The sequence below is a fragment of the Thunnus albacares genome, chromosome 3 (assembly GCF_914725855.1).
Source record: "Thunnus albacares chromosome 3, fThuAlb1.1, whole genome shotgun sequence".
NCBI lineage: Eukaryota > Metazoa > Chordata > Actinopteri > Scombriformes > Scombridae > Thunnus > Thunnus albacares.
The window spans coordinates 28,358,274-28,379,710 of record NC_058108.1 but is presented as its reverse complement, the minus strand read 5'-3'; the positions used below and the strand labels follow the sequence as shown (position 1 = coordinate 28,379,710).

Sequence of the window (21,437 nt, the reverse complement as noted above, 5' to 3'; positions counted from 1 at the left end):
ACGGACTTTGACCACATTCCCCCTTGTGTTTCCCCAGACAAACAGTGTGTCCAAGCGGAGCACAAAGAGGTAATTCTACACTAAAAGAGTAACTGTGGAGCATTATTTAATTTGTCTACATCAACCTGCTGAAGCCTCATAATAACTAAATCCATAGTCTTCATTTTGAGCAAAAATGTATTTAAGTCAAGTAGTCATTATGACTACTGTTCACTATGAACTGTGAAATTTTTTTTTTCAATAAACCTTTTGGGTTTACACCTTTTTTTCTGATCTGTTTAACTCTGTTAATTGTTTTGGAGTCTGTGTTGCCTTTGATTGTACAGTTGAAAAGATCAAAGCACAGATACATTGAACATATGCTGTGAATTATGTGTGAATTATAAATACTAGTTTCTGTAAATATCCAGGACGCATAACAAATACACCAAATGAGTAAATATCAGAGTACAGAAATTTAATTGGAAAGGCCCAAACAGAGAGTCTTCTCCACTTATGTGAAGATAAACTCTTCATTGATGTGATCATAGAAACTTTCTACAAGAATGACAATACATTCAGACTTTATTCACTGAGCCTCAGCCGAAGTTGAATTTCAATTCTTAGCAAATACATGAAAACTGAGACTTTTCATTCAGTGAAAATAGATGCATGTCAAAACCCTGTAGTTGTGAAACCCTCTCAGGAATCATTCCTACCAGGGTGGGTGAAGAACCCTGAACGCAGCGATTCAGGGGACAAAACATGGAATCATATACTGTATTTGTTTCAGATGTTTTCGAGTTGTTGTTGGATTCCTGTTTCTCAAATAAGATAATTTATTGGAAAATGTATTTAAGTAGTAAATTAAGATAAAACCTAGAAACAAATCTGATACTGTGGCCAATCAATTGCTTTCTCCTTTATAACTTGTCAAAAACATGTCCAAAAAATGCCTCATACTGCAAACAAGTTATGCTGTTCAGGTGAAGTCATTGCCTTCTTTTTTAAAGATATTTATGATGGTCAGAAAACCTGCATGGCTCCTTAATTAACGTGAAAGTAAACACAGCTCTTCCTGGCAATCAAAGGCACACTCCAGTTTGTTGTTCCCTGTCCTGGTGCTTGAGCAGCCAGCTTGACTGAGGGACAACGCTGCTTTAATGAATGGCAGGCCAACTCTGTGGAAACAATTTCAGCTTTATTTCATCCAGCCGGCGCCTTTTTTTAGCCAGAAAATGTGACCACTGAATCCCATGAAACCACCTCATTTGCTACCACTGTGTCCACAAAGTTAAGTGTCCCATTCACTGTCAGAGGAACTCCAGGATTTTTGCCTCTTTCAGACTCCAATGTCAGCCCTTATATTTAACTTTTAGTGACATGTTAAAGATCACTGCTAACAACTCTAGCAGACCCTCAGAAAACAGCAAACTTCATCTTCAATTACACTGTCTTTAGAAAGTAATTTCTTCTCTGAACCAAGGTTATTTTTGTTCATGTGTAATTCCAGACTAACATAGCAGTCAGCTAACATGTACCTCTGCCAACTGTGGCTGACAGGAAGCAAGAAAACTAATTTATGTGTTGACTTAGCAAACGCAAGGACAAATGCATGTGGAAATTGAGTTTCTTCTCTGGAAATTAAGACCCAAATTAAACAAGACACAATAGGAGTGATTTTGCTCAAAATTAAGTTTCAAACTGACCCAAATGTCAATTTAAAGGAGGAAAAATTAGATTTAATACAGAACAGCAATAACATGGCCTCTGTCACTCAGGTAAAGCAACTTTATAGACTGAAACGGGAGTGTAAAACAAGGCCTGAGTTTTTTTTTTCATCACTCCGTAACGCATCAGTTTAGTTGATACACCATTTTGTGACCTCAACCAAGATGAGCAACACGGCTGAATCAAACCATAGCACAGAAAGCATGGCTGCACATCTGCCGGTTGTTGCAACATAAACTGCGATAGGGAGGCGAACATGAACAAACAGCAAAGATCTGAGATGGCACAGTAAAGGTTTGGATCAGAAATGTAGGTGTGAAAAAACTAAAGGTGTCTTTCTGCATAAAAGTTCCCCCAATCAAAGACTATACAAACGTATTGTACATTATAACAAGTTAGATTACAGCTCATCTTTCCTTTTGTACAAGTCCATACATACATCTTTCTTTTAGCTCTTAAGGTCTGTACATCTTGGTTACAAAAAATACATGCCATTTTGAAGTATCTATGAACATAGAAACAATAAATGTTTAATTCAAGGTAATTGAACAGTTTAACAACAGAGTTTAACTGGAATAAGTAACTCGAGGATCTTTAATGTGCAGCAGAGACGCCAGCTTCGTCTGCCAGAAACAAATATACACTCAAACTGATTCAGACTCAAATCAAAATGCAGACGACCTGCTCCTTGTGCCAGACTAAAACTGGAGCGAAAAAAATGATGGATGATACAATATTGAATTACATAAAAGAAATGGTATATTTATATGTGTACACGTGTGTGTGAAAAGTTCTCAATGACGTCTCATTTTGACTTTACGTCCTGAACTCTCCCGATGTTTGTCGTAATCCTGTCCTCGGTTCCAGTAGTTCTCTGAGCTGATGCTGTGACGACGTTGGCGGGAAATTGACGGATGTCTGTTCTCTTCTTTGTCCATCTCTAGAACCCTCGGCCTGGAGGACGGGAAAGAGCGAGAAGCCACATCAGTTTTTTATTATCATTAATCACATGCTGATTGATTGTACAATACCTCGTTATTTTACTATTTATGAGACACCTGCTCAAATGTCGACACAGGAGGCGTTTCAGCTGTGTTTATCAGCTGACTCACGCACGCCTGTGTGTGAACTAGAGCAGCAACAATTAGTCAATCGTCAGAAAATGAATTGGCAACTATTTTGATAATTGATTAGTCATTTAGGTCAAAAATGCCAAATATTTGACGGTTTCAGGTTCTCAAATTTGAGGATTTAGTGCTTCTCTTTGTCTTACATTATAATAATCGGAATATCTTTGGTTTTGGACTTTTGGTTGGACAAAACAAGACATGTACTGATGTCATCTTGGGCTGTAAGAAATTGTAATGTACTTTTTTTTTTTTTTTTTACATAGTCTTTTGACATTTTATAGACCAAACAATTAGTTGATTAGTCGAGCAAATAATTGGGTAATTAAATCAATAATCACAATAATCGTTAGTTGCAGCTCTAGTGCGAACAGATACGGTTCTATTGTAAACAATGCAGCTGTCTACACAGGCTGCCTGATGGTTCCCTTTACACTCGCACTTTTACACACAACTGCAATAAGAAGTCCCTCAAGTCTGCTTCCTTCAAATCTATGTGCACAGCTACAGTTATTGTGTATTGGGCTCCGAGCACTGCTAAAACACGAGTGACCTACACTCAGTATTGTACCTGAATGCACCCTGAGTTGACATAGATGGAGGACCAGAGCTGCTGCTTTCACTACGCAGCCTGTGTAGACACTATCTCCTTTGCATGAATGGGTCTGTTTTCAGGCTGCATTCAGACTGAAAACAGCCCTGCATAAAAACAATGCCGGTGTTAATTTTGACAAGTTTAACTACTCAAAAGAAACGCCATACTTGCGACACATGCATGGGCATGTGAGAGGACTGTATGGCTCATAAATTTATCTGCAATTTGTGTGTGACAATCACTTTTGAGTCACTGGCACCATTTGCGACCTGCGTGTAAGCAGTGCTCGCTAATCACTTCTGCAATAACCCCTGCAAAGTTATCACGGCTGCAACGGTTTTATCTTTTGTTTAAATGATGGCGGGATAAACAGCAGAAACACAGTGTTCATGTTATACAATGTAATCCGCCGGGAATGTGTGTTTGCATGCATATGATTGGCCAAGTCAGCGCCTTGCCGGTGTGACATTGCATTGTGTTGCAGTAAAAGTTGAGCCTGGTTCAACTTTTTTCTGGACGACCTGCGTTGTTTTGCTGGAGCTCTCAGCGTTGGCATCTCCGCTACGTCAATACACTGCCCCCATTCAAATGAACGAGAGGGCTGATGTCGGTCTGTGCGCCGCCATAGAGGTCTTCACGGAGCTTTAAGGTTTCTAGCGAGAGACCCTAACTGGGCTGTGTCCAAGTTATATTCAGTCTAATTGTGAGCCATTGTATTGCTGTGGGTCTGAGGTCTGTATGTCAACATGTTTTAAGTGGGCATTGTGACTATGAAATATGATCCAGGAAGCACGACTAGAGTGATAAATCCACGAGTTTGAAGGCTTATCAGCATTACAATGTTATGGGGAAGGATTTTACTGCTCTGGAAGGTTATCAGGGCAGCAAACATTTCATCTTTTGTCAAGGTGATAACCAGGTCAACAGTAGTGATACAGAGTGTGAACGTGATAGCGCAGGGAAAAAAAAGACATGTAAGTGTATTATTTTTACCACAGCTGCTTGTTAACTTTAAAACACTGCAGAAAACCCTGTATGTGTCTGGCTTGACTTTTGGATCAGGTTCAACTATTTTCATACCTGTTAAGGACCGGTTCCCTTTTAAATTAGGTCTGTTTCTTTAAATGTATTTTATTTACATTGGGTAGGTTTTCCACACGTCATGAACACCTCTAGTGTGTCTGTATGTGGCAGTGTATACCTGTGAGCGGCATCAGGGTCTGCTTTGCGATGAGAGCGTTTGGCTTTCAGAGGAGCCGGTCTCTCTGCAGGAGACGAGCTTAAAGCGCTGTCCAGTCGAGGAGCGTCAGGTCTAGTCCTGGCAAACAGGAAGGAGCAAGAAACACGTGAATCAAAACAAGCTTTCATTAAAGATTATAGTTTCCTTACTGATTGTCTGTTGACTCACTTCCTAAGGATGATAACTGCACGCCTCTCTTTAATGTCCTGGGGGCGGATGCAATGAGTGATGTCATCTGCTGCGTAGCCACTGAGAAAGAGAGATGTGTTAACAACAACTTCATCCCTCAAAGCAATAACTCAATCAATGCATGACAGCAAATACAGACAGTCACCTGAGTACTGTGACACTCCCTCTCCTCACAGGCAGGACAAACACCGGCTCTGACACCCGGATGGGCTTGAACTGGAAGCGGCAGCCGAAGCAGAGAGCGCTGTCACTGAAGAAGGACACTGAGACGATGGGCCGTGCAAAGATGTGCAGAGGATCCACATGTGACACAATGCAGCCACCTGGTTGATAATCATTGATGACTGCACTGTTTACAAACCCTTCCGGGATCACTCCACTGGACACCAGCCGCTTGATCACCAGCTCGTGCACCCAGCTCGGAATCTCATCCACCTCTCCTTTACGGTACAGCCGCTCCTGGCCCGGTCCACGCTTCTCCAGCTGGGCTCCATAAGTGTACCCCTCCCCAAAGAAGTACTTGTTGCGGAGGGGCGCCCTGTCCACAGTGTGCTCACGGTACAGTCCAGCCTCTCCACTGGTGACCACCTCGTCGATCTTCTCCTCGATGCGGGCGCACTCCTCCGGGGTGAAGATGTTCTTCTGCAGGATGCTGCTCTTCACCCGGTCGGCCTCCTGCTCCCGGAGCTCCGAGCTGTCATCGCTGTGCTCACAGTCGTCATCGTCGGACTCCCGATACTTGCGTTTTCCACCTTTCCCGCTGCCGTTACTCGTCCCGTCCACGTATTTATTCTTGTACTCGTCTCTGTGTGGAGTCATGGATTTCAGCTTCTCCCTCAGGTCAGAGTATCCGCTGGCTGCCATGTCAGCCAAAACAAAACGACGTGTGTGGTTGAGCTCCTAGCTAACAGAAAACATGTATCAGCGCTGCATTTCAGCACCGGTTTAAATGTGTCTAGTTAATGTGAACGGACTAGACGTCAAAACGAGTCTTTAATGATGGATATCAGCAGTATCAGGGGGCCCTCTCTCACTCACTCACAACAGTGTCCAGCGTTCAGAAGTGGCTAACATTAGCTATTTGCAGCTGCGCATTGAAACAGCGCTGTGGTGCCAAACCAAACAAGCGGCAGTCGTTATTCCCGGGCGGTTATGTTCGCTTATAAACAAACGGAGCTGTGATATAAAAGCTGCGTCGACACAACAACACGCTCAGCCAGCGGAGAGGCTAACGGTAGCTAGCCGAGCTGCTAGTTAGCGTCACTAGCCTGGCTTGGTCTGTCCGTCGCCGCCTGGAAATACCGACAAACCGCGCAGCAACATTTCACATGTCACCGCGAAATAACAAACCTCGGGGCTCCGGAGACGTTTCCGCTTAGGTCCGAGAGTCCAGGAAAAACATTGTCATACTCGTTCAAAGTAACTGCGCTCAGTTTACAAAACCACCACGACCCGTCTCCAAGAAAAGGGCTGAAAATAAACTCGTGTAACCTGTCCGAGATCTGCGCATGCTCAGTGGCGACCTGCCAGTTTGGGGAGAGACTGTCACGTGGCCTGGAGAATCCATTTTGGGATCCTCCTGCTAATTTAGTCCCACTAACCTTTTATTTACCTACTTTAAATATGTGTTTAAATTGATTTGATGATGTTTATTATAATGTTGTTCACAGTGTTGATGTCTTAATATTAAAATAAAAATAATAATGATAACAAGACTGCACTGATTTGTCTGTGATTTGTTCAAAACACTAATCAAAACTGTCAAAACATCAAATCAATCAAAACATTTTTATCATCCTTTTCACTTATGTAAAGCGTATTTGAGTATCCTGAAAAGCACTCCATAAATAAAATGTATTATTATTATTATACTTATTATTATTATTATTACTATTATAAGGATACTTAAAGAGCTCCTCCAGCCATGTTTTAAGATTTATATAAAATACTCCACTTTGAATATTACTTTGTGTCTGATATGTTTTTTCCATAAACAAAAGTTCAGTTATCTTGTTAAAATCCTTAAAAGTACATCTACTCCTTCTCCCTCATTTAAAATTCCAGAAACCATGAATATACAAATATACAGTACAATTCAAAAGTTTGAACACACCTTCTCATTCACTTGAATGATGGTGTCCAAACCTTTGACTGGTACTGTATTTCATTTCAGAAGTCTAACTGTTGGACACAAAATGTCTCCCACTTCACTTCACAAGTCCATTTTCAATGCACTGGAGGCTCCACGTTTCAACACACTTGTGTCAGTTGCATACTTGACCAGGATTGGCATCCAAACTATTTGTGATGTCACAAATCATGATCGGAGGCTCCTTAAAATTGGATTTTGAATGAGCACAGAGGAACTTTCCACTTTCAGCAGATGAAAGTGAAAACAGCCTTCTATTGTCTATTAAAAAAAACATATTAAAAACAAAAAAAATGTATTTATTTTATGAATATCTCCCCACTATGGAGATGAATAGAGCAAATATTATTTATACATGTTTTATAAGATTTGCAAATGTAATTAAGGTTTCATGAAGTGAATAAAAAACATCTGAATATTTGTGCACATTTAAGAAAAAATAAATCGATGCATAAATTTACCGCCGGATATGTTGTGAGTACTGGTGAATGTCTCATCCTGTAGATACAAACCCACACAGATTTCTTTTGTGCTATTTTTCCTTGAAAAGAGGAAGGATTTGTAAATCTTATAAAAACACATATTAGTAATGTTGCCAATAATAATGCACTATTTTCTCTCCATAACCCACCCACTATTTGGTTCAGCTGTTGTACACTGAAATATTTGTAGTACTTTTATTATTATTTATTACTTTGCCTACATATTGAGATTTTGATGAGTTGATCAACTGATTAGTCAATTGACTGAAATAATTTTCAGTTTGCTTATCTAATCTAATTTTAAGTCATTTATCAAGCAAAAAGTTATTAAAATGTGAGGATTTGCTGTTTTTCTGTTTTTATATAATTTAATACTTTTGGGTGTTGGACTGTTGATCAGACAAAACAAGCAATTTGAAGATGTTTATTTAAGCCCAGATTGGCACATTTTTAGGGGATTTTACTATTTTCTGAAATTTAATGCACCAAACAATTAAACAAAAATAATCTACAGATTCATCAGACATAAAAAAGTACCCATCACAATTTCCCCAAACCCAAGTTGAAACATTCATGCTTTTTTGTCTGACCAACAACACAAAATTTATATCCAGTTAAATATCATAGACGATGAAGAAAACCAGCAGTCTGACAAACTACAAGAACTTCATTTTGATGGATTATTTTATAATAAAAAAAGTTGCAGATGCTTAATCTGCAAATCTTTTAAACTCCAGCATTTTTCAATATTTTCAGTCTTTTTTTTTTATATTAAGCAATTAGTTGAAAAGATCAATAATGAAAATAATTGTTACTTTCAGCCTTACCTGAACCCTGTCAACTAAATTAAATGCCTTGTTGATCTTTATTTTAGCGTTGAAACTATAAAAACATTTAGTTCTGTCATTTTATACCGATACTTGTTGATCCCGAACATGTTTATCATCTTTGAATCATTTTGACAAATAAGTGATGAAGTGCTCTTTATTTTGATAAAATATTCTTTACAAAATAACCACATTGGTGCATGAACATTTGTTGAAAATGATAATAGTTTACAGTAACATGTCAAGTTTAACAGTCAACAGTATAAATAAAAAAATAAAAAAACATGTTGCTCATCAGTTATAAAACTTGGGCACAGGCCTGCGAAGCTCCCTCACTGTTCATTAACAGCTTCTATACAAATAAAACATCTTTAATGTTTAAACATTTAAAACAACAGCAGCAAGTGCAAATATTAATAAATGTCAACCTGAAATGAAATCTCAATTGACGTTGACTTGTATTTGTCTCCAGGCTGCACTGTGTTCAGTTATTGCAGTATAACAATTAATTAACAGAGGTACGTGTATGCATTCACATATTATATTAGTGCGTGTGTGTGTGTGTGTGTGTGTGTGTGTGTGTGAGAGCTACACACAACAAACACCCGGAGGTAAGAAGAGGTAGGCTATTAATTTAGGGTTTTCTTTACATGTGTGTCTGAATGTGTTCATACAAGTGTGTGTGCGTGATTGTTTGTCATTTAGCATGTGTTATAACATGGTGATTTCGCTCGGAGGCAGGGTGAGCCTCTTCTCCCGCACCGACATCATGTTTTCCACCTGCATGGCGATGACTCGACACAACTCCAGGCCCTGCGGACAAACGCCACCAGCATGAGCGTGAAGACCGCAACAGTAGCACTGACAAATGATCTCTGAAGTGTGTCCATGTCTGTGTTTACACAATACCTGCTCAAGCTGCAGCTGAATGACCCGCTGTGCGTTCATGTCCCCCAGGGTGAGGTCTACGTACGGGTAACTCGTTCCAGCGGTGGGCCTCTGAGTGCGGCTGGATTGCACCTCCACCAGGGGGACCACTGTCATTAGTTCCTGCACCACAGAGACTACACATTTTAACACACTAGTGCCCACTAAAGAACATATGTGACTCTAGTTGTGGGTTCATGTTTCAGTCACGATCAGCATATCGGAGCCTTGTGAATGTCTGTGTCGTTACTTACGTGTGTATTTTTGTGCAGGAAGTGGAGACCATGTTGATTGACAGCAACAATACAGGGGGCGTAGAAGGTGGTGGAGCTGCTGCTGTGGATGTAGAAGAACGACGAGCCGAACATGGGGAATGCGCTGACCAACCCTGCACACACACACACACACACACACACACACACACACACACACACACACACAATTTAACAAGACTGAGCACATATTGTCACTTTTTTATTATTAGTACATGTCAGGTTCAGTTTCCTCGTCATGAAGATAACTGCACAACGTGTGAAGACAGTTGTATAATGTTTTCTGTGGATCTGAAGGAGCTTTGTTGAGTCAAAACACAATTACCCTGCTGTGTCATCAGAGTTATCTCTAGCTTGGATTTTGGAGACAGACAGTCTGCGTTACAAACTGAGGGCATGGAGTTTAAAAAAAACGTGGGCGTTTACCAGGCAGGCACAAGGGTCTAGTGAAAAACGCTGCATTATGGGAAATGTAGGATCCAGTGTCTCTGAGACTTGACCTCAACTGGGAACTCAAAGTCAAGAAATCTTTGCCTCTGCTGCTTTGAGTTTGATTGTTTTCCTTTGTTTAATGTCTGTCATAATGGAAGTGCAAAACTAAAACATCGGAGTACTCTTGCTGAACTACTGTAAATAATCTCTGTATTATGACAATATCCTTAAAAAGTGCAAATGTACACATCAGTTAAAGCATTTCTGGCCTTCAGAACAATCGAACGAATTCCAGGATACAGGGCCTGCTGGTGGCTGCAGATTGAATCTGGTGAGGAGGACCATGTTATAAGGTCAAAAGCGCCAGAACAAGTGAAGTCAACATGGATTAGAAGTCCTAAAGAGGCTCAGTATCATGGAGAGTTTGAACATCTACAGTTAGATGTCAATGAACCAACTACATCTGCTGATGAGGACTCTGTGATATAGTTGAGAGCTGCAGAACAAGCGAGAGGACCAGAGGACCTGGAGTTCAGCTTAATACAGAATAACCCCGAACCAAATGTTTTGTAATAAATATCTCACCAAAAATATGTGCAAAAGCTTTTCACCAATTTTCAAATTATATGTGAAATCTGGTGACTATATTGTATTGTTTGTATACAAAGCCTGTACTTAGTTGTTCTTGAGGTATGTTTTGTTTAATTTGAGAAGGCGTTAGGGTTGAGCAATACGACAATAAATACTGTGACACAATATACATTTGCCGACCAGCAGAGATCTTGCCATACAGCTTATATTATGGTAACTATTCCTTTAATATTTGTTGTTGAATTGGGCTATTGTGGGCAAAGTTGTGAATCAATGAACAGTAATGTTTCATGACTATATTATACTTTGATTTGTCAGGTATTTAATTTGCTGGATGAGCCAAAAACTCCCATTACTGTCTAGATAATTTATCTACAACTAGCTTTTTCCTGAAATTTCAAACAGGAAATTAATTTTTTTTCCTGAGAATATATCGTATCACAATATCTATCAATATCACGATTTAAAATTACATGTACTGATAAAGGATTTTATCCATATCGTCCACTTGTAGAAGTTGCAGTTGTTACACATGTAGAGAAAATATAATTATATCTCAAAACTGACCAGTTTAGTCAAAATCATAGTTATTACCTGAGGCGCTTCCCCCTATATATGAAAAGGGATCTTACCCAGAAACTGTGCTCTGGCCTGGTGCGGGCTCAGGGTCTGCACTTGCTGCATGTGCTGTGTCACCATGGTAACCCACTGCTGCGGTGGCTGCTTTTTGAACAGAGGTGTGGCGATATACTCCGACAGTTCATGTCTGGGGGGAGAGAGGAGGAGGGGAGAGCAGAAACAGAGTCTCAGATAAACAGAAGTCTGCTTCACTCAGTGATTTCCAACTTTTCTCAAAATGATTTTCCACAACTCAGTGAGCTGTTCCGTTCGTCTGTCGGCTCTATGTGTGGGAGGAAAGAGGGAGTGATAACAACAGTAAGAGCAAGAAACGACAACAGAGTTTTACCAGTAGAGAAAGATAAGAGACTCTTGCTCCTTAAATATAACTATTAGTGAGTGAACTGGATTCTGGTCTTTTCAACAACAAGCTTGTCCCTGAATGTTGAACTTCAGAGCTAATTGGTAAATCTAAAGCTCACTGAAGCTCCAGTGCAGCTGTCTTGGTCTTGATTTGTTGTCATGTTGTCTGAGTTTAGAAAAACATCCACAGTGGAAAAAACTATGCTCATTTCACCAATATATTTTGGACATGTGAAATATTTAAATCATATTGGATTGGTGTTAAAAGAGAAATACGTTATGAAACTGGAATTGATTTTGTTTAATTCATCCTGAAATAATGGATGGATAATGGAATAAAATGATATTTACTGAGAATATTGAGAACAACTGCTTTAAAGGACAGGTTCACGATTTTTCAAGTCTGTCAGGTGTCTGTATGAACATTGAAAGAGGTTTTTCTCACTGTAATGATCCCTCCTGTTCATACTGGCAATTAAAAGATCTTCAAATGTGCTTTCAATGTAAGTGATGGAGGCCAAAATCTGTGCAATGCATTTAAAGGTTATATGAAGCTTCAGCAGTCTGAGTTAGTCATATCAAGCGTATATCTGCCACATTTACAGTCCTTTTAGCATCAGATTCCCTCTTTGTGTTTCCCTGTTGAGCTGCTGTGGAAGTATAGTAACAAAAAGAGGAGCTTTGGCGCTAAAAACACTGTAACACTGAAAGATATCTACTTGATTTGACTAAGTTGGATGGTTGAAGCTTCATATTAGCTTCAGATAAACCTTTAAATAAATCTTTACACAGATTGAAGGCTGCAGGCTTTGGCCTCATCACTTACATTGTAAGTACATTATGAAGGGATCCTTTGATGGTCAGTATGAAGAGGAGGAATGATTAAGGCAAGAAAAATGTTCATTTGGGCACCTAACTAGTGTTTTAAGACAGACGTGAAAAATTATGAACCCGTCCTTTAAGTGTAATTACGAGAAACTGGAGGCAAAAGGGAAACACAAGTAAAGACAAATGGAAAGGACTGGTGGAGAAAATTAAAAACGTGGAGAAAATTTGAGGCAGTGTTGACTGTAGTTAATCAAAATGGGCTAAACGGCCGTCCTGTGCAAATAGAAATCATTAAGAGACTGGAAGAATTTTGTGGGTGAATGTGTGTATTTATGTAAGTACATACAGTTTATGTGTATGTGTGTTTAATACACTGTATGTATGTACAAATCTATTTTTCTTCATGTATTTAGGTAAATCCTCACTGTATTAAGGACTTACCTTTTTCTCTTTTTTTCACTTTTCTTGTTTTATTTTATCACATTTTTTTATTTTTAGGATTAGAGTTTGCTCTACTGCACACACAACTGTAAAAACGTGATGAACTGGTGTTAAACCAGCGATGATATGATTGATAAAGTTATGGTTTTCTCACATGCTGGGGATGAAGATGATGTCTTTGGCTCTGTGCTGCAAAGCTGCCAGTTTGGAGATCTGGTGGAACTGTTGATCGCTCACTTTTCCGTGTGGAAGGACATTTAACAGTCCTTTACGGTAGTCCGGCAGGATCTGATGTACACACACAAACACAGTTACATACACAAACACACATGTAAGTAACACTGTGTGAAACATCACCTGTCGTACCTGGTTATAGTGCATGGCCACACAAAGCTCATTCTCAAACTTGAGCGGTTGAGTCCAGACGACCCGTCTGAACCAGAAGCTGTAGTTGGTGTCGACTAACTCCGCCTCTGTCGCCACATCCAGGATGTACTCGTTTTTGTTAAGAGGTCGCACATTCTGACCTGGACGCATACACACACACGTGGATTTATTACAAATAGATGAAGCATTTTTAAGACAAACCTAAATTACTGGATTAGTGAATCTAGCATCAGATATTAAAAAAACTAAATGTTGCAATCCAACACAAACTATTAACCCTGAAACCTGTTAATACATGTAAAGCCACCTATAGTGTGAGCTGCTGTGCCTCTGAACAGCAACTAGAGAGCAGTCTGATATGTAATCTGTGAGTGTATCTGCTTCACTGACAATGACAAAGTGATTGCTTCCCTGCACTAATGCAAAGTTTAATGCGTGTGAGACAGAGAGCGAGAAGGAGAGAGTGTGTGCATGAGGAAGAAGATTACACACATGTATGAACACACCTCGATTGGTGACTAAAAATATGGCGTATTCTTCCATAGCCTCCAGTCTGTGTAACGCCATTTCATAACACAGTTCCTCAATCACCTCCAAAGCAACCTGAAAAACAACAATATGAACACACACACGTTAAGTGCATCGCAGCCTCCTCATCCTCATAGACACCGGTGGTGGTTGAGTGACTGAACACTTACAGAACACGTTTTGATTTTCACGTGACGTTCGATGCCTCCAGGAAACAGAAACAGCTGACGTTTTGAACTGCGTCCCGCCTGAGAAAGTAAAAATACACACTTGTATTTATATGTACTGTACACACACACAGGCATGTCGGACTGCGGCTGATTTTTCCAGGATATTAACACACTTAAACCCATATAAATAGTGGTGGAAAGTACATTGACTCAAGTGCTGCTACTTGTGTTTTACCAAAATATTTCCATTTTATGCTACTTCACACTTTTACTCCAATAGATTTGAAAGGGTTTTTTTTACTCCTCTACATCTGACAGCATTAGTTACTATGTACTTTTCATAATAATATTCTACATACAAATTATATTACCAGTTTATTATTTATTATTATTATTTTTTTTTTATGAATTAAATTGTCCCAAAATAATGTATAGTAGTCAGAATAAAAGGTTATATTCTGTATCTTTATTACGGTGAACAAATTCCATGAAAAGATAAAACCAGCCATTGTTTATTCTGTCTCCCAATGCCTTCCGACTGTCCAACCCTGTCTCTGGCTCTCAGCCCCAAGCTCACTGGTTCCCACTGAAGACATTAATCTTTACAAACCGGTCACAAATATATAGTTTCATGTTTTTTAAATAGATTTCCTAAAACAGCCGGACACTGTAGTTTTTACTTCAAACAGGAGTAAATAGAGCATTTGTTGGGGGAATATTGGGTAATATTTTCAGGCTGCAGTGTCCATTATGAAGTTAATGAAGAAACATGTTACCCAGGGCAACAGTAAGGCTGATTGATTGTTTTTAATAGTTTTTGGAGTGGAGCTCTTTTGCACAGAGGAAAATGCTGAATCAGGTTCTGGCCACACAGACAACACTTGTTAGAATAATCAGTTCATTGTTGGTTTTGTTCTTCTCGTGAGATTTGTTGACAAATATGAAAAATAACATCAACTTTATCCTTCAAAATGAACTCCAATTTGACCAGCTACCACATTTAATTGCTGCTTACTTCAATCATAGTAATACTATAAAATAACAAATATAATTCTATAGTTCTGGGTGGGGCTATTCTGCATAATGATTACTTTCACTTTTCATACTTAAATTAGTTTTGCTGCTAATACTTCTACTCTTTTACTTGCACGACTTTTATGTGTAATGTATTTTTACACTGTGGGTATTGCTAGTTTTATTTAAAGGACCAGTGTGTAGGATTTAGTGGCATCTAGTAGTGAGATTGCAGATTGCAGTACCTCGCCCTCACCCCTCCCTTTCAAGCGTGTAGGACAGCCTATGGTGCCTGCAAAACTCGTGAAAGGCCCTCTCTAGAGCCCGTGTTTGATTTGTCCATTCTGGGCTACTGTAGAAACATGGCGGTGCAACATGGCGGGCTCCGTGGAAGAGGACCTGCCCCCTATGTAGATATAAAGGGCTAATTCTAAGATAACGAAAACATGATTCTTATTTTCATGGGATTATACACGTATGAAAACATAAAATTTATGAATATTATATTCCATTTCTGCCAAGTCCGTCCACTAGATGCCACTAAATTCTACACACTGCACCTTTAAGTAAATGATCTGAGAAATAAAAGTAGGCACTTACCAGCATGGCCTTCAGCTCCATGCTGTTGGGCGGAACAATGCGGCCGCCATATTGGAACGTCTTCTTCAGGTTCTGCTCGCATGCTTTAGCTATGCCTAACATATTTAAAGAAAACATTACAAACTGGTGGCTTTGTTAATGTGTACATCTGGTGATAGTGTGTGTGTGTGCGTGTGTTTGTGTGTGTTTTTACCCTGATACTGAGGCCCAGCGCTGTGAGAGGCCTGCTGGAGGTATTTCAGCAGGAAGGGCTTGAGGACTTCAGAGCAGCGATGAAAAGTGGTCAGGATGTACAGCAGCCTCCAGCCACGTTGGCAACTGTCGCTATAGAGCACGAGAGCTCACGGTCACACTCAGGATCACAGGCTCAGTTAAGAAAGAGGTTCACGGTGTGTGTTGGACTAGCGTGTATGTTGTAATGTGTGGCAGGCAGACTTACGGTTTGGAGCTGGTGTTAGCAGTAAGCTGTTTAATGACTTGGCAGTAAGCTTCATCCCTCATCAAGGTGAACTCTCCTATCAGCTGAGGGGAGCACACACACACACACACAAACATAAACACACACAAACATACATGCACAGATTAGCAAACTGTCAAAGAGAAAATAGTCGCCTAACGAATAACTGTGTGTATATGTGTGTGGTTACCTTGAGGAAAGTGCTGACCACTTCTTGTTCTGTCGAGCCCCTTAATGGAGAGTCACCCATGAAGCGCATCACCGCTGCACAAATTACACATCCAGGACACGCACGTCAACACTATTTAAGTCTTGAATAGCAGACTTGGTAAAGAAATACAGCTTGCTTTGATTATTTAAAATCTAGTACATGAGCTTGTCTCATTTGACCAGAATAGTAATTGGAGGCCAGCTGTAATAAGATGATGTAATTAGAGGAGAGATGAGAGAAAGTGAGAACTTACACAGGAAGAGATCTGCTGCCACTCTGTTCATGGCCGGGTCAGTAAACTCTATCAGAGACCCGGTCAGAGGAGTCTGCAAATGACAAAAACACACAAAACAGGTGTAATATAAACAACGATTACACTGGAAAATAATATAAATGTATGAGATGATTAAGTCTTGTGGTGTGATAAGATGATTTAAGTTACAGTGATGAGAAAAGAAGGGCACCTTGGAGAACTTGATCATTTCAGTCGGTTCCCTGGTGTCTCTGCTCTTGCTTTTGCTCTTCAGGGAATCTCTGTGAACAATAATCAAACACAATGTTCTGCATTTAGATTTAAACAGTGGTGGAAGAAGTATTCAGTTCATTTACTTCAGTTAAAGTAGCTATAAAATACTCCACTATAAATATACTCCAATACATTAGTCCTAAATTAAAAATCCAGCAAAATTGTACTTAAGTACAGTAAATCTTCTCTCTGAAATTGGATTTAAACATAAGATGATCTCTGTGAGTGAGTGTTTTCCTGTGTCTGCATTTGTGTCTGCACATTTCTTTGTTTGTCTCACCCCCTCCCGCTGGCTGCCTGTCTGAAGTACTTCTTAGCAAACTCCAACATGTCATATTTACTGTCCTGCAGAGCCCTCTCATCCAGATCTCCATCAGTAAAGCCATCAAGGGAAACCTTCTAAAAGACAAAAGTTGATAATGAAAAACAACTTAATACTCAGTTCAGACAGACAAAAACAACTGTTATGTGTGGGTGTGTGTATGTGTCTGTGCACCTCAATTGTTTGATCTATCTCATGTGCAGCCATGGTGGATGCCACGGCAACAGCCACAGCTGATGACACGGCAAACTGTCCTGCTCCGCCTCGAGGCTCCGACTTGCGGTCCAGAGGCAGGGACAGGAAGTCAGGAGGAGCAACGGGATGGACGCAATCGGCCGGGAATGCACCAGAGCGGCCAAACACGGCACCAAACTTCCAACCTGACACACACACACAGCAGAGCAGGGGGATTACAACACCCAATCATACAGAAACACAAATATCTCGGGGTTTGTGTCCCTCCCTTCTGCTGTAACTTCTGATCAATATCCGCCTTTGCTCTGACAGGAAGTCAGATCCTTACCAGCATTCTCTTCTCTTATCATGTACAAGACTTAATTCTCCTCCACAGCTGATAACTTGGCACATAATATAGTCTTTGATCTAATTCTAGATACTAAAGATGAGGAAACTGTATTGATTAAATTACTTATCTGGAGATTTACTTTAACCTTAGTCCCAATCTCTACACGCCTACCACTGACCTTTGTCCTACATAGTCATACAGTAAATCTATCTATCTTTAACCCTAAAACAATTACCTTAAAATTAAAGCTGCACTAATGAATATTTTTAGATTGACAATAGAATAAATGACTTAATGTGTAATGTGAGAGGGGTCACTCAAAGTGATGAAACCACAGAGAATTATCACCCAATGCATTTCCCCGCAGCTCGGTAAAGTGTCTTTCAGCTCATTGTTTTGGTTTTGCAAACCAATTGTACTGTTTTGGTTAGGGTTCATCATTTTAACCCTGATAAACCCACTGCACCCTACCAAACAGCAGACAGACAAAGTTAGTGGCAAGCTGAAGAACATAGTGGAGAATTTAGCATCTCTCAGGAGGTGGTGGGGACCCAAAACAGGGTAAAAGGAGAGTAAATAATGTAATTGTTAGGTGGTCATGGTCAACAAGCCCAGAAAAATGGACACTGATTTTAGATGCAGGAGACCATATTGTCCCCCTGAAGCTGATGCTTGAAGCTTTGAAAACCCTCTGCAGAGAGACTCAGAAAAAGAGGAACATGAGCCTGAGCTATCCCCCTACTATACTAGTCCTTTATTAGACAAGGCTTTGCAAAGAACCTCTGATGAAGGGCCAAGTTTCCCTACAAAGAGCCTGACAAAGCCCAGAAGGAAACAGACCCTCAAGCTTAGAATGCCTGGAGCAGCCGAACAAAGAAAGAAAAAGATGCCAATGAATGCAGAAACAGAGTCTGAACAAAAAGAAGATGACTCATATGCTGCACCCACCTATACTCCCATAGGTCCTAAGCACAGGCTGATGGGAAAGCAGACAAGAATGACAAACAACACAACAATGCAGCAGGCATATGTTGAGCTGAGACGAGCCCAGGCAGGGGCAGTCATCACAGTAACAGACGCCAACCTGATGGTGAGAGAAAATCTGTGAAATAACTGGAAGCAGACCGCTGCGTCTCAATATCAGCAAAAAATCCTCGAAATCAGGCAAACCAGAGCACCGATCACACAATATGAAGCGGTGTTAGCTTTGATTGGGAAGATGTGGGCGAGGTATGTCATCTATGTTGCAGACCCAGGGTACTCAGAAGATGCCAGCACCTACCTGGCCAAAGTGGCCACTGCCTTTGGGGTGGCAATGAACCGTGCCCATGAACCAGGATTAGAGTCTGTGACCATTGCCTTTTCCTACTTCAGTGCACCTACAGCAGCCTGGCGCCTAGTGGAAGAAGGCGTCTTGGAGGCAGTGAAGAAACATGACTGAACTAAGAGCATCTGGACACCGTTGAAGAAGGTAACTCTGTTGTATAGCCTGTAAATGTGTCCAGGCGGCCCACATGATACAGATACCAGAGAGAAAGAAGCAATTCTGCCCCTTCCATTCATTCCATTGAATGGGCCAAATCAGGAGTGGAGAGAGGGTGGCCGCTCACCAGGTTTTGAGACCCTGAGAGTGAAGCCCTCCACCCTCTATCCAAAGTCTTTAGAGGGGGACGACAATGAGCAGGGGGGACCTGAAGTGGCCACTACACAAAGTGCCAAGGCAAAGGAAGCTGACAATGGACCAAGGGACGCAAGAAGGCTAGGAGTGAGAGAGCTTTTCAGTTGCCTGAAACAATGATATGACTCCAGTATATATATGGAGCCAGTACATATCCATATGTATATAGATATGTACCAGTCTTCCTCCTCGTTATCTCTGCAATTCTGTGTGATCTTCCATTTAGCTCTTGTGCAGGTGGTGGTCAGCCTTCTCTAGGCCTGTCATTCAGGGCCTCACCAATATTGACAACCTTGGTTCTCCAGTTGTTGTCATTTGTATTCTTTGCAATCCAGTTGTTGACTAGCGCTACGGTGCGCTCCACAACCCCACTGGCTTGAGGTGTGTACGGTGGTGAGTACACTCTCTGTACCCCGTGGCTCTGACACCATTTGTCACAACAGAAACACGACTCCAAATGAATGCTAATGTTGCTCTGTGTCTGCTGGATGTGTAAATCAGCAAATATTTGCCAAGACATTGGCCATAACAACTTTATAAGGCATTTCAGTTTTGTGTTTACAGCAAAGCGCTTTAAATTGTTTACCTTGTGGGGACCAGCTTTTGGTCTCCAGGTAGGCGGTGAGTCCCCATAATGTGATGTAAATACACACACACACACACACACATCACGTCAAATATGCGGATTGACAAGTAATTGATTAAAAATCCTGTTTTATGCTGCCCAGGTCTTATATTGACATTGGATATTAGTAAGATTAAAACCTGTAGAAACATATAATATATAATGATATAAATAATGTAAAGTTAAATTCATGAGCATAGTGTACTATGTAAGGCTGATTTATGGCAGCCCTGGAGTCCAGATTTTCAGGGTTCAAAGAAAAAATAAATACATAACAATAAATGACAAATACGGAATGTGTGCATGTGCACTTTCATTTGTGTCTGTCCTATCCAATATGTGTTTGACGGGAGTTCTTCTCATCTGTAATCCTATTTCGTCTTTTGTGTCCTCAAGAAACAAAATGAATCAATATTTTTTAAATTGCTTCGCCACCTTCCATCTGAAAAATAATTTTCTGACACAATGTTGTATTTAAAGAGTGCTGTGGGCACTGTAAACATCACTGTACCTATTTCTGTAAAATACTATCACAGCTCCGGGGTACACAGACACAGTCAACAAGAGTAAATCTCTCAAAGCTATCAGTTTGAACAGTCACCTCGCTTAATTTTGGGCCCTGACCATGACACTGACATGTGGTTTCCACTTGCCAAAAAGTGAAATTGATAGATCGGATTGTGTATCAGAAAATAAAAAGATTGTATGAACACTCACCAAAGTCTTGAGAGTCTCTCTTCAGATCCTCCAAATACACCACCTTCTTCCTCACCACACAGCCATAGCTGTAACCTGGAGGACACACACACACACACACACACACACACACACACACACACAAGCTTGGATCACAGATTCACCAAAAGATGTCAGGGCTTTTCACTACATCTGCAGCAGGGTCTCACCCTTCTCCAGCCCGTCCAGTACTTGCAGCCTGATAATGTCGCCTTTGTGGAAACTGACCATTGAGCGGTCGTCAGTCACAAAGTTACGTTCTGCAATCACATAGTTTGAGTCCTGAGAGGAAGAAAGAAAAAAACATACCAACACTGTTACATGTGGACTGATATGTTGTATGTTTTCGATGTGCCGACTGTTTGCCTCAACTTGACTCGTCTATTCCTGCTTCAGGTTCTGCTTTCCTACATCTCCTAAAAAGCTTTCTGGTAAATTTTGAAAAAGTATATGGGGAGAGTTACTTATTTATTTTTTTGGGGACTAAATTACAGTAGTGTCAATTTGAATGAAAGTCATGCGTGTTTATATGTGATTGTTGTTGTATATTGAGGTGTTTTCAGGTGGATTTCTTCTTTAAACTAACATAAGTTTTTATAATTCTGGACAGAGGAAGTGTGTGTTTGTGTGTGTGTGTGTGTGTACTGTACCTTTTTGATCTCATTGATGAAGGTGTCTATGAGATGTTTGACTTGTGGTGCTTTAGCTGAGAACAGGATCAGCTTCTCGTTGGTCAGATTGAACTCCAGCATGTTCTCAGATGGGATGGTCACAAACAGGATGTCTGCATAACTGAACAAACGCAACTAATTGATGGTAATTTACTCTCACACATAAAAACACAAAATCACTATCTTGTCTTATGTT

The 21,437-nt window shown here is 40.4% G+C and overlaps 2 protein-coding genes across 4 annotated transcripts in view; both read right to left on the bottom strand.

The window, feature by feature from the left end:
* Window positions 1-1,695: 1,695 nt before the first annotated feature.
* alkbh5 (alkB homolog 5, RNA demethylase) lies at window positions 1,696-6,381 on the bottom strand. Of its 3 annotated transcripts, none has more exons than XM_044347468.1 (5): window positions 6,212-6,381; window positions 5,007-5,761; window positions 4,841-4,921; window positions 4,634-4,750; window positions 1,696-2,664 (listed from the first exon to the last, which is right to left on the bottom strand). In XM_044347468.1, exons 2-5 carry the CDS (start codon window positions 5,723-5,725, stop codon window positions 2,505-2,507), a joined length of 1,077 nt encoding a protein of 358 aa, XP_044203403.1. In that variant the 5' UTR covers window positions 5,726-5,761; window positions 6,212-6,381; the 3' UTR covers window positions 1,696-2,504. The 3 variants fall into 3 exon arrangements, with proteins under 3 accessions (XP_044203403.1, XP_044203402.1, XP_044203401.1); XM_044347467.1 differs by having other exon boundaries at window positions 5,007-5,765; window positions 6,212-6,380; XM_044347466.1 differs by having other exon boundaries at window positions 5,007-6,380.
* Window positions 6,382-8,441: 2,060 nt separating this feature from the next.
* The window catches only part of myo15ab (myosin XVAb), a 51,910-nt gene continuing 38,914 nt past the window's right edge, over window positions 8,442-21,437 (bottom strand). The window contains exons 59-77 of the mRNA XM_044347465.1: window positions 21,221-21,362; window positions 20,741-20,852; window positions 20,553-20,627; window positions 17,181-17,386; window positions 16,965-17,083; window positions 16,623-16,692; window positions 16,412-16,484; window positions 16,138-16,211; window positions 15,930-16,012; window positions 15,684-15,814; window positions 15,491-15,585; window positions 13,877-13,954; window positions 13,685-13,781; window positions 13,158-13,318; window positions 12,946-13,079; window positions 11,174-11,307; window positions 9,501-9,634; window positions 9,229-9,369; window positions 8,442-9,132 (exon numbers count right to left, since the gene is read on the bottom strand). Coding sequence (XP_044203400.1) covers window positions 9,031-9,132; window positions 9,229-9,369; window positions 9,501-9,634; window positions 11,174-11,307; window positions 12,946-13,079; window positions 13,158-13,318; window positions 13,685-13,781; window positions 13,877-13,954; window positions 15,491-15,585; window positions 15,684-15,814; window positions 15,930-16,012; window positions 16,138-16,211; window positions 16,412-16,484; window positions 16,623-16,692; window positions 16,965-17,083; window positions 17,181-17,386; window positions 20,553-20,627; window positions 20,741-20,852; window positions 21,221-21,362 — 2,161 coding nt within the window. The 3' untranslated portion in view covers window positions 8,442-9,030. The remainder of the gene's footprint in view (window positions 9,133-9,228; window positions 9,370-9,500; window positions 9,635-11,173; window positions 11,308-12,945; window positions 13,080-13,157; window positions 13,319-13,684; window positions 13,782-13,876; window positions 13,955-15,490; window positions 15,586-15,683; window positions 15,815-15,929; window positions 16,013-16,137; window positions 16,212-16,411; window positions 16,485-16,622; window positions 16,693-16,964; window positions 17,084-17,180; window positions 17,387-20,552; window positions 20,628-20,740; window positions 20,853-21,220; window positions 21,363-21,437) is intronic.

Coding starts and splice junctions, on each gene's coding strand:
- alkbh5 (XM_044347468.1), bottom strand. CDS start 5,725: ATGGCAGCCAGCGGATACTCTGACCTGAGGGAGAAGCTGAAATCCATG. Junction 4,922..5,006: donor GGGAGTGTCACAGTACTCAG/GTGACTGTCTGT, acceptor TCTCTTTCTCAG/TGGCTACGCAGCAGATGACA. Junction 4,751..4,840: donor GCAGTTATCATCCTTAGGAA/GTGAGTCAACAG, acceptor CCTGTTTGCCAG/GACTAGACCTGACGCTCCTC.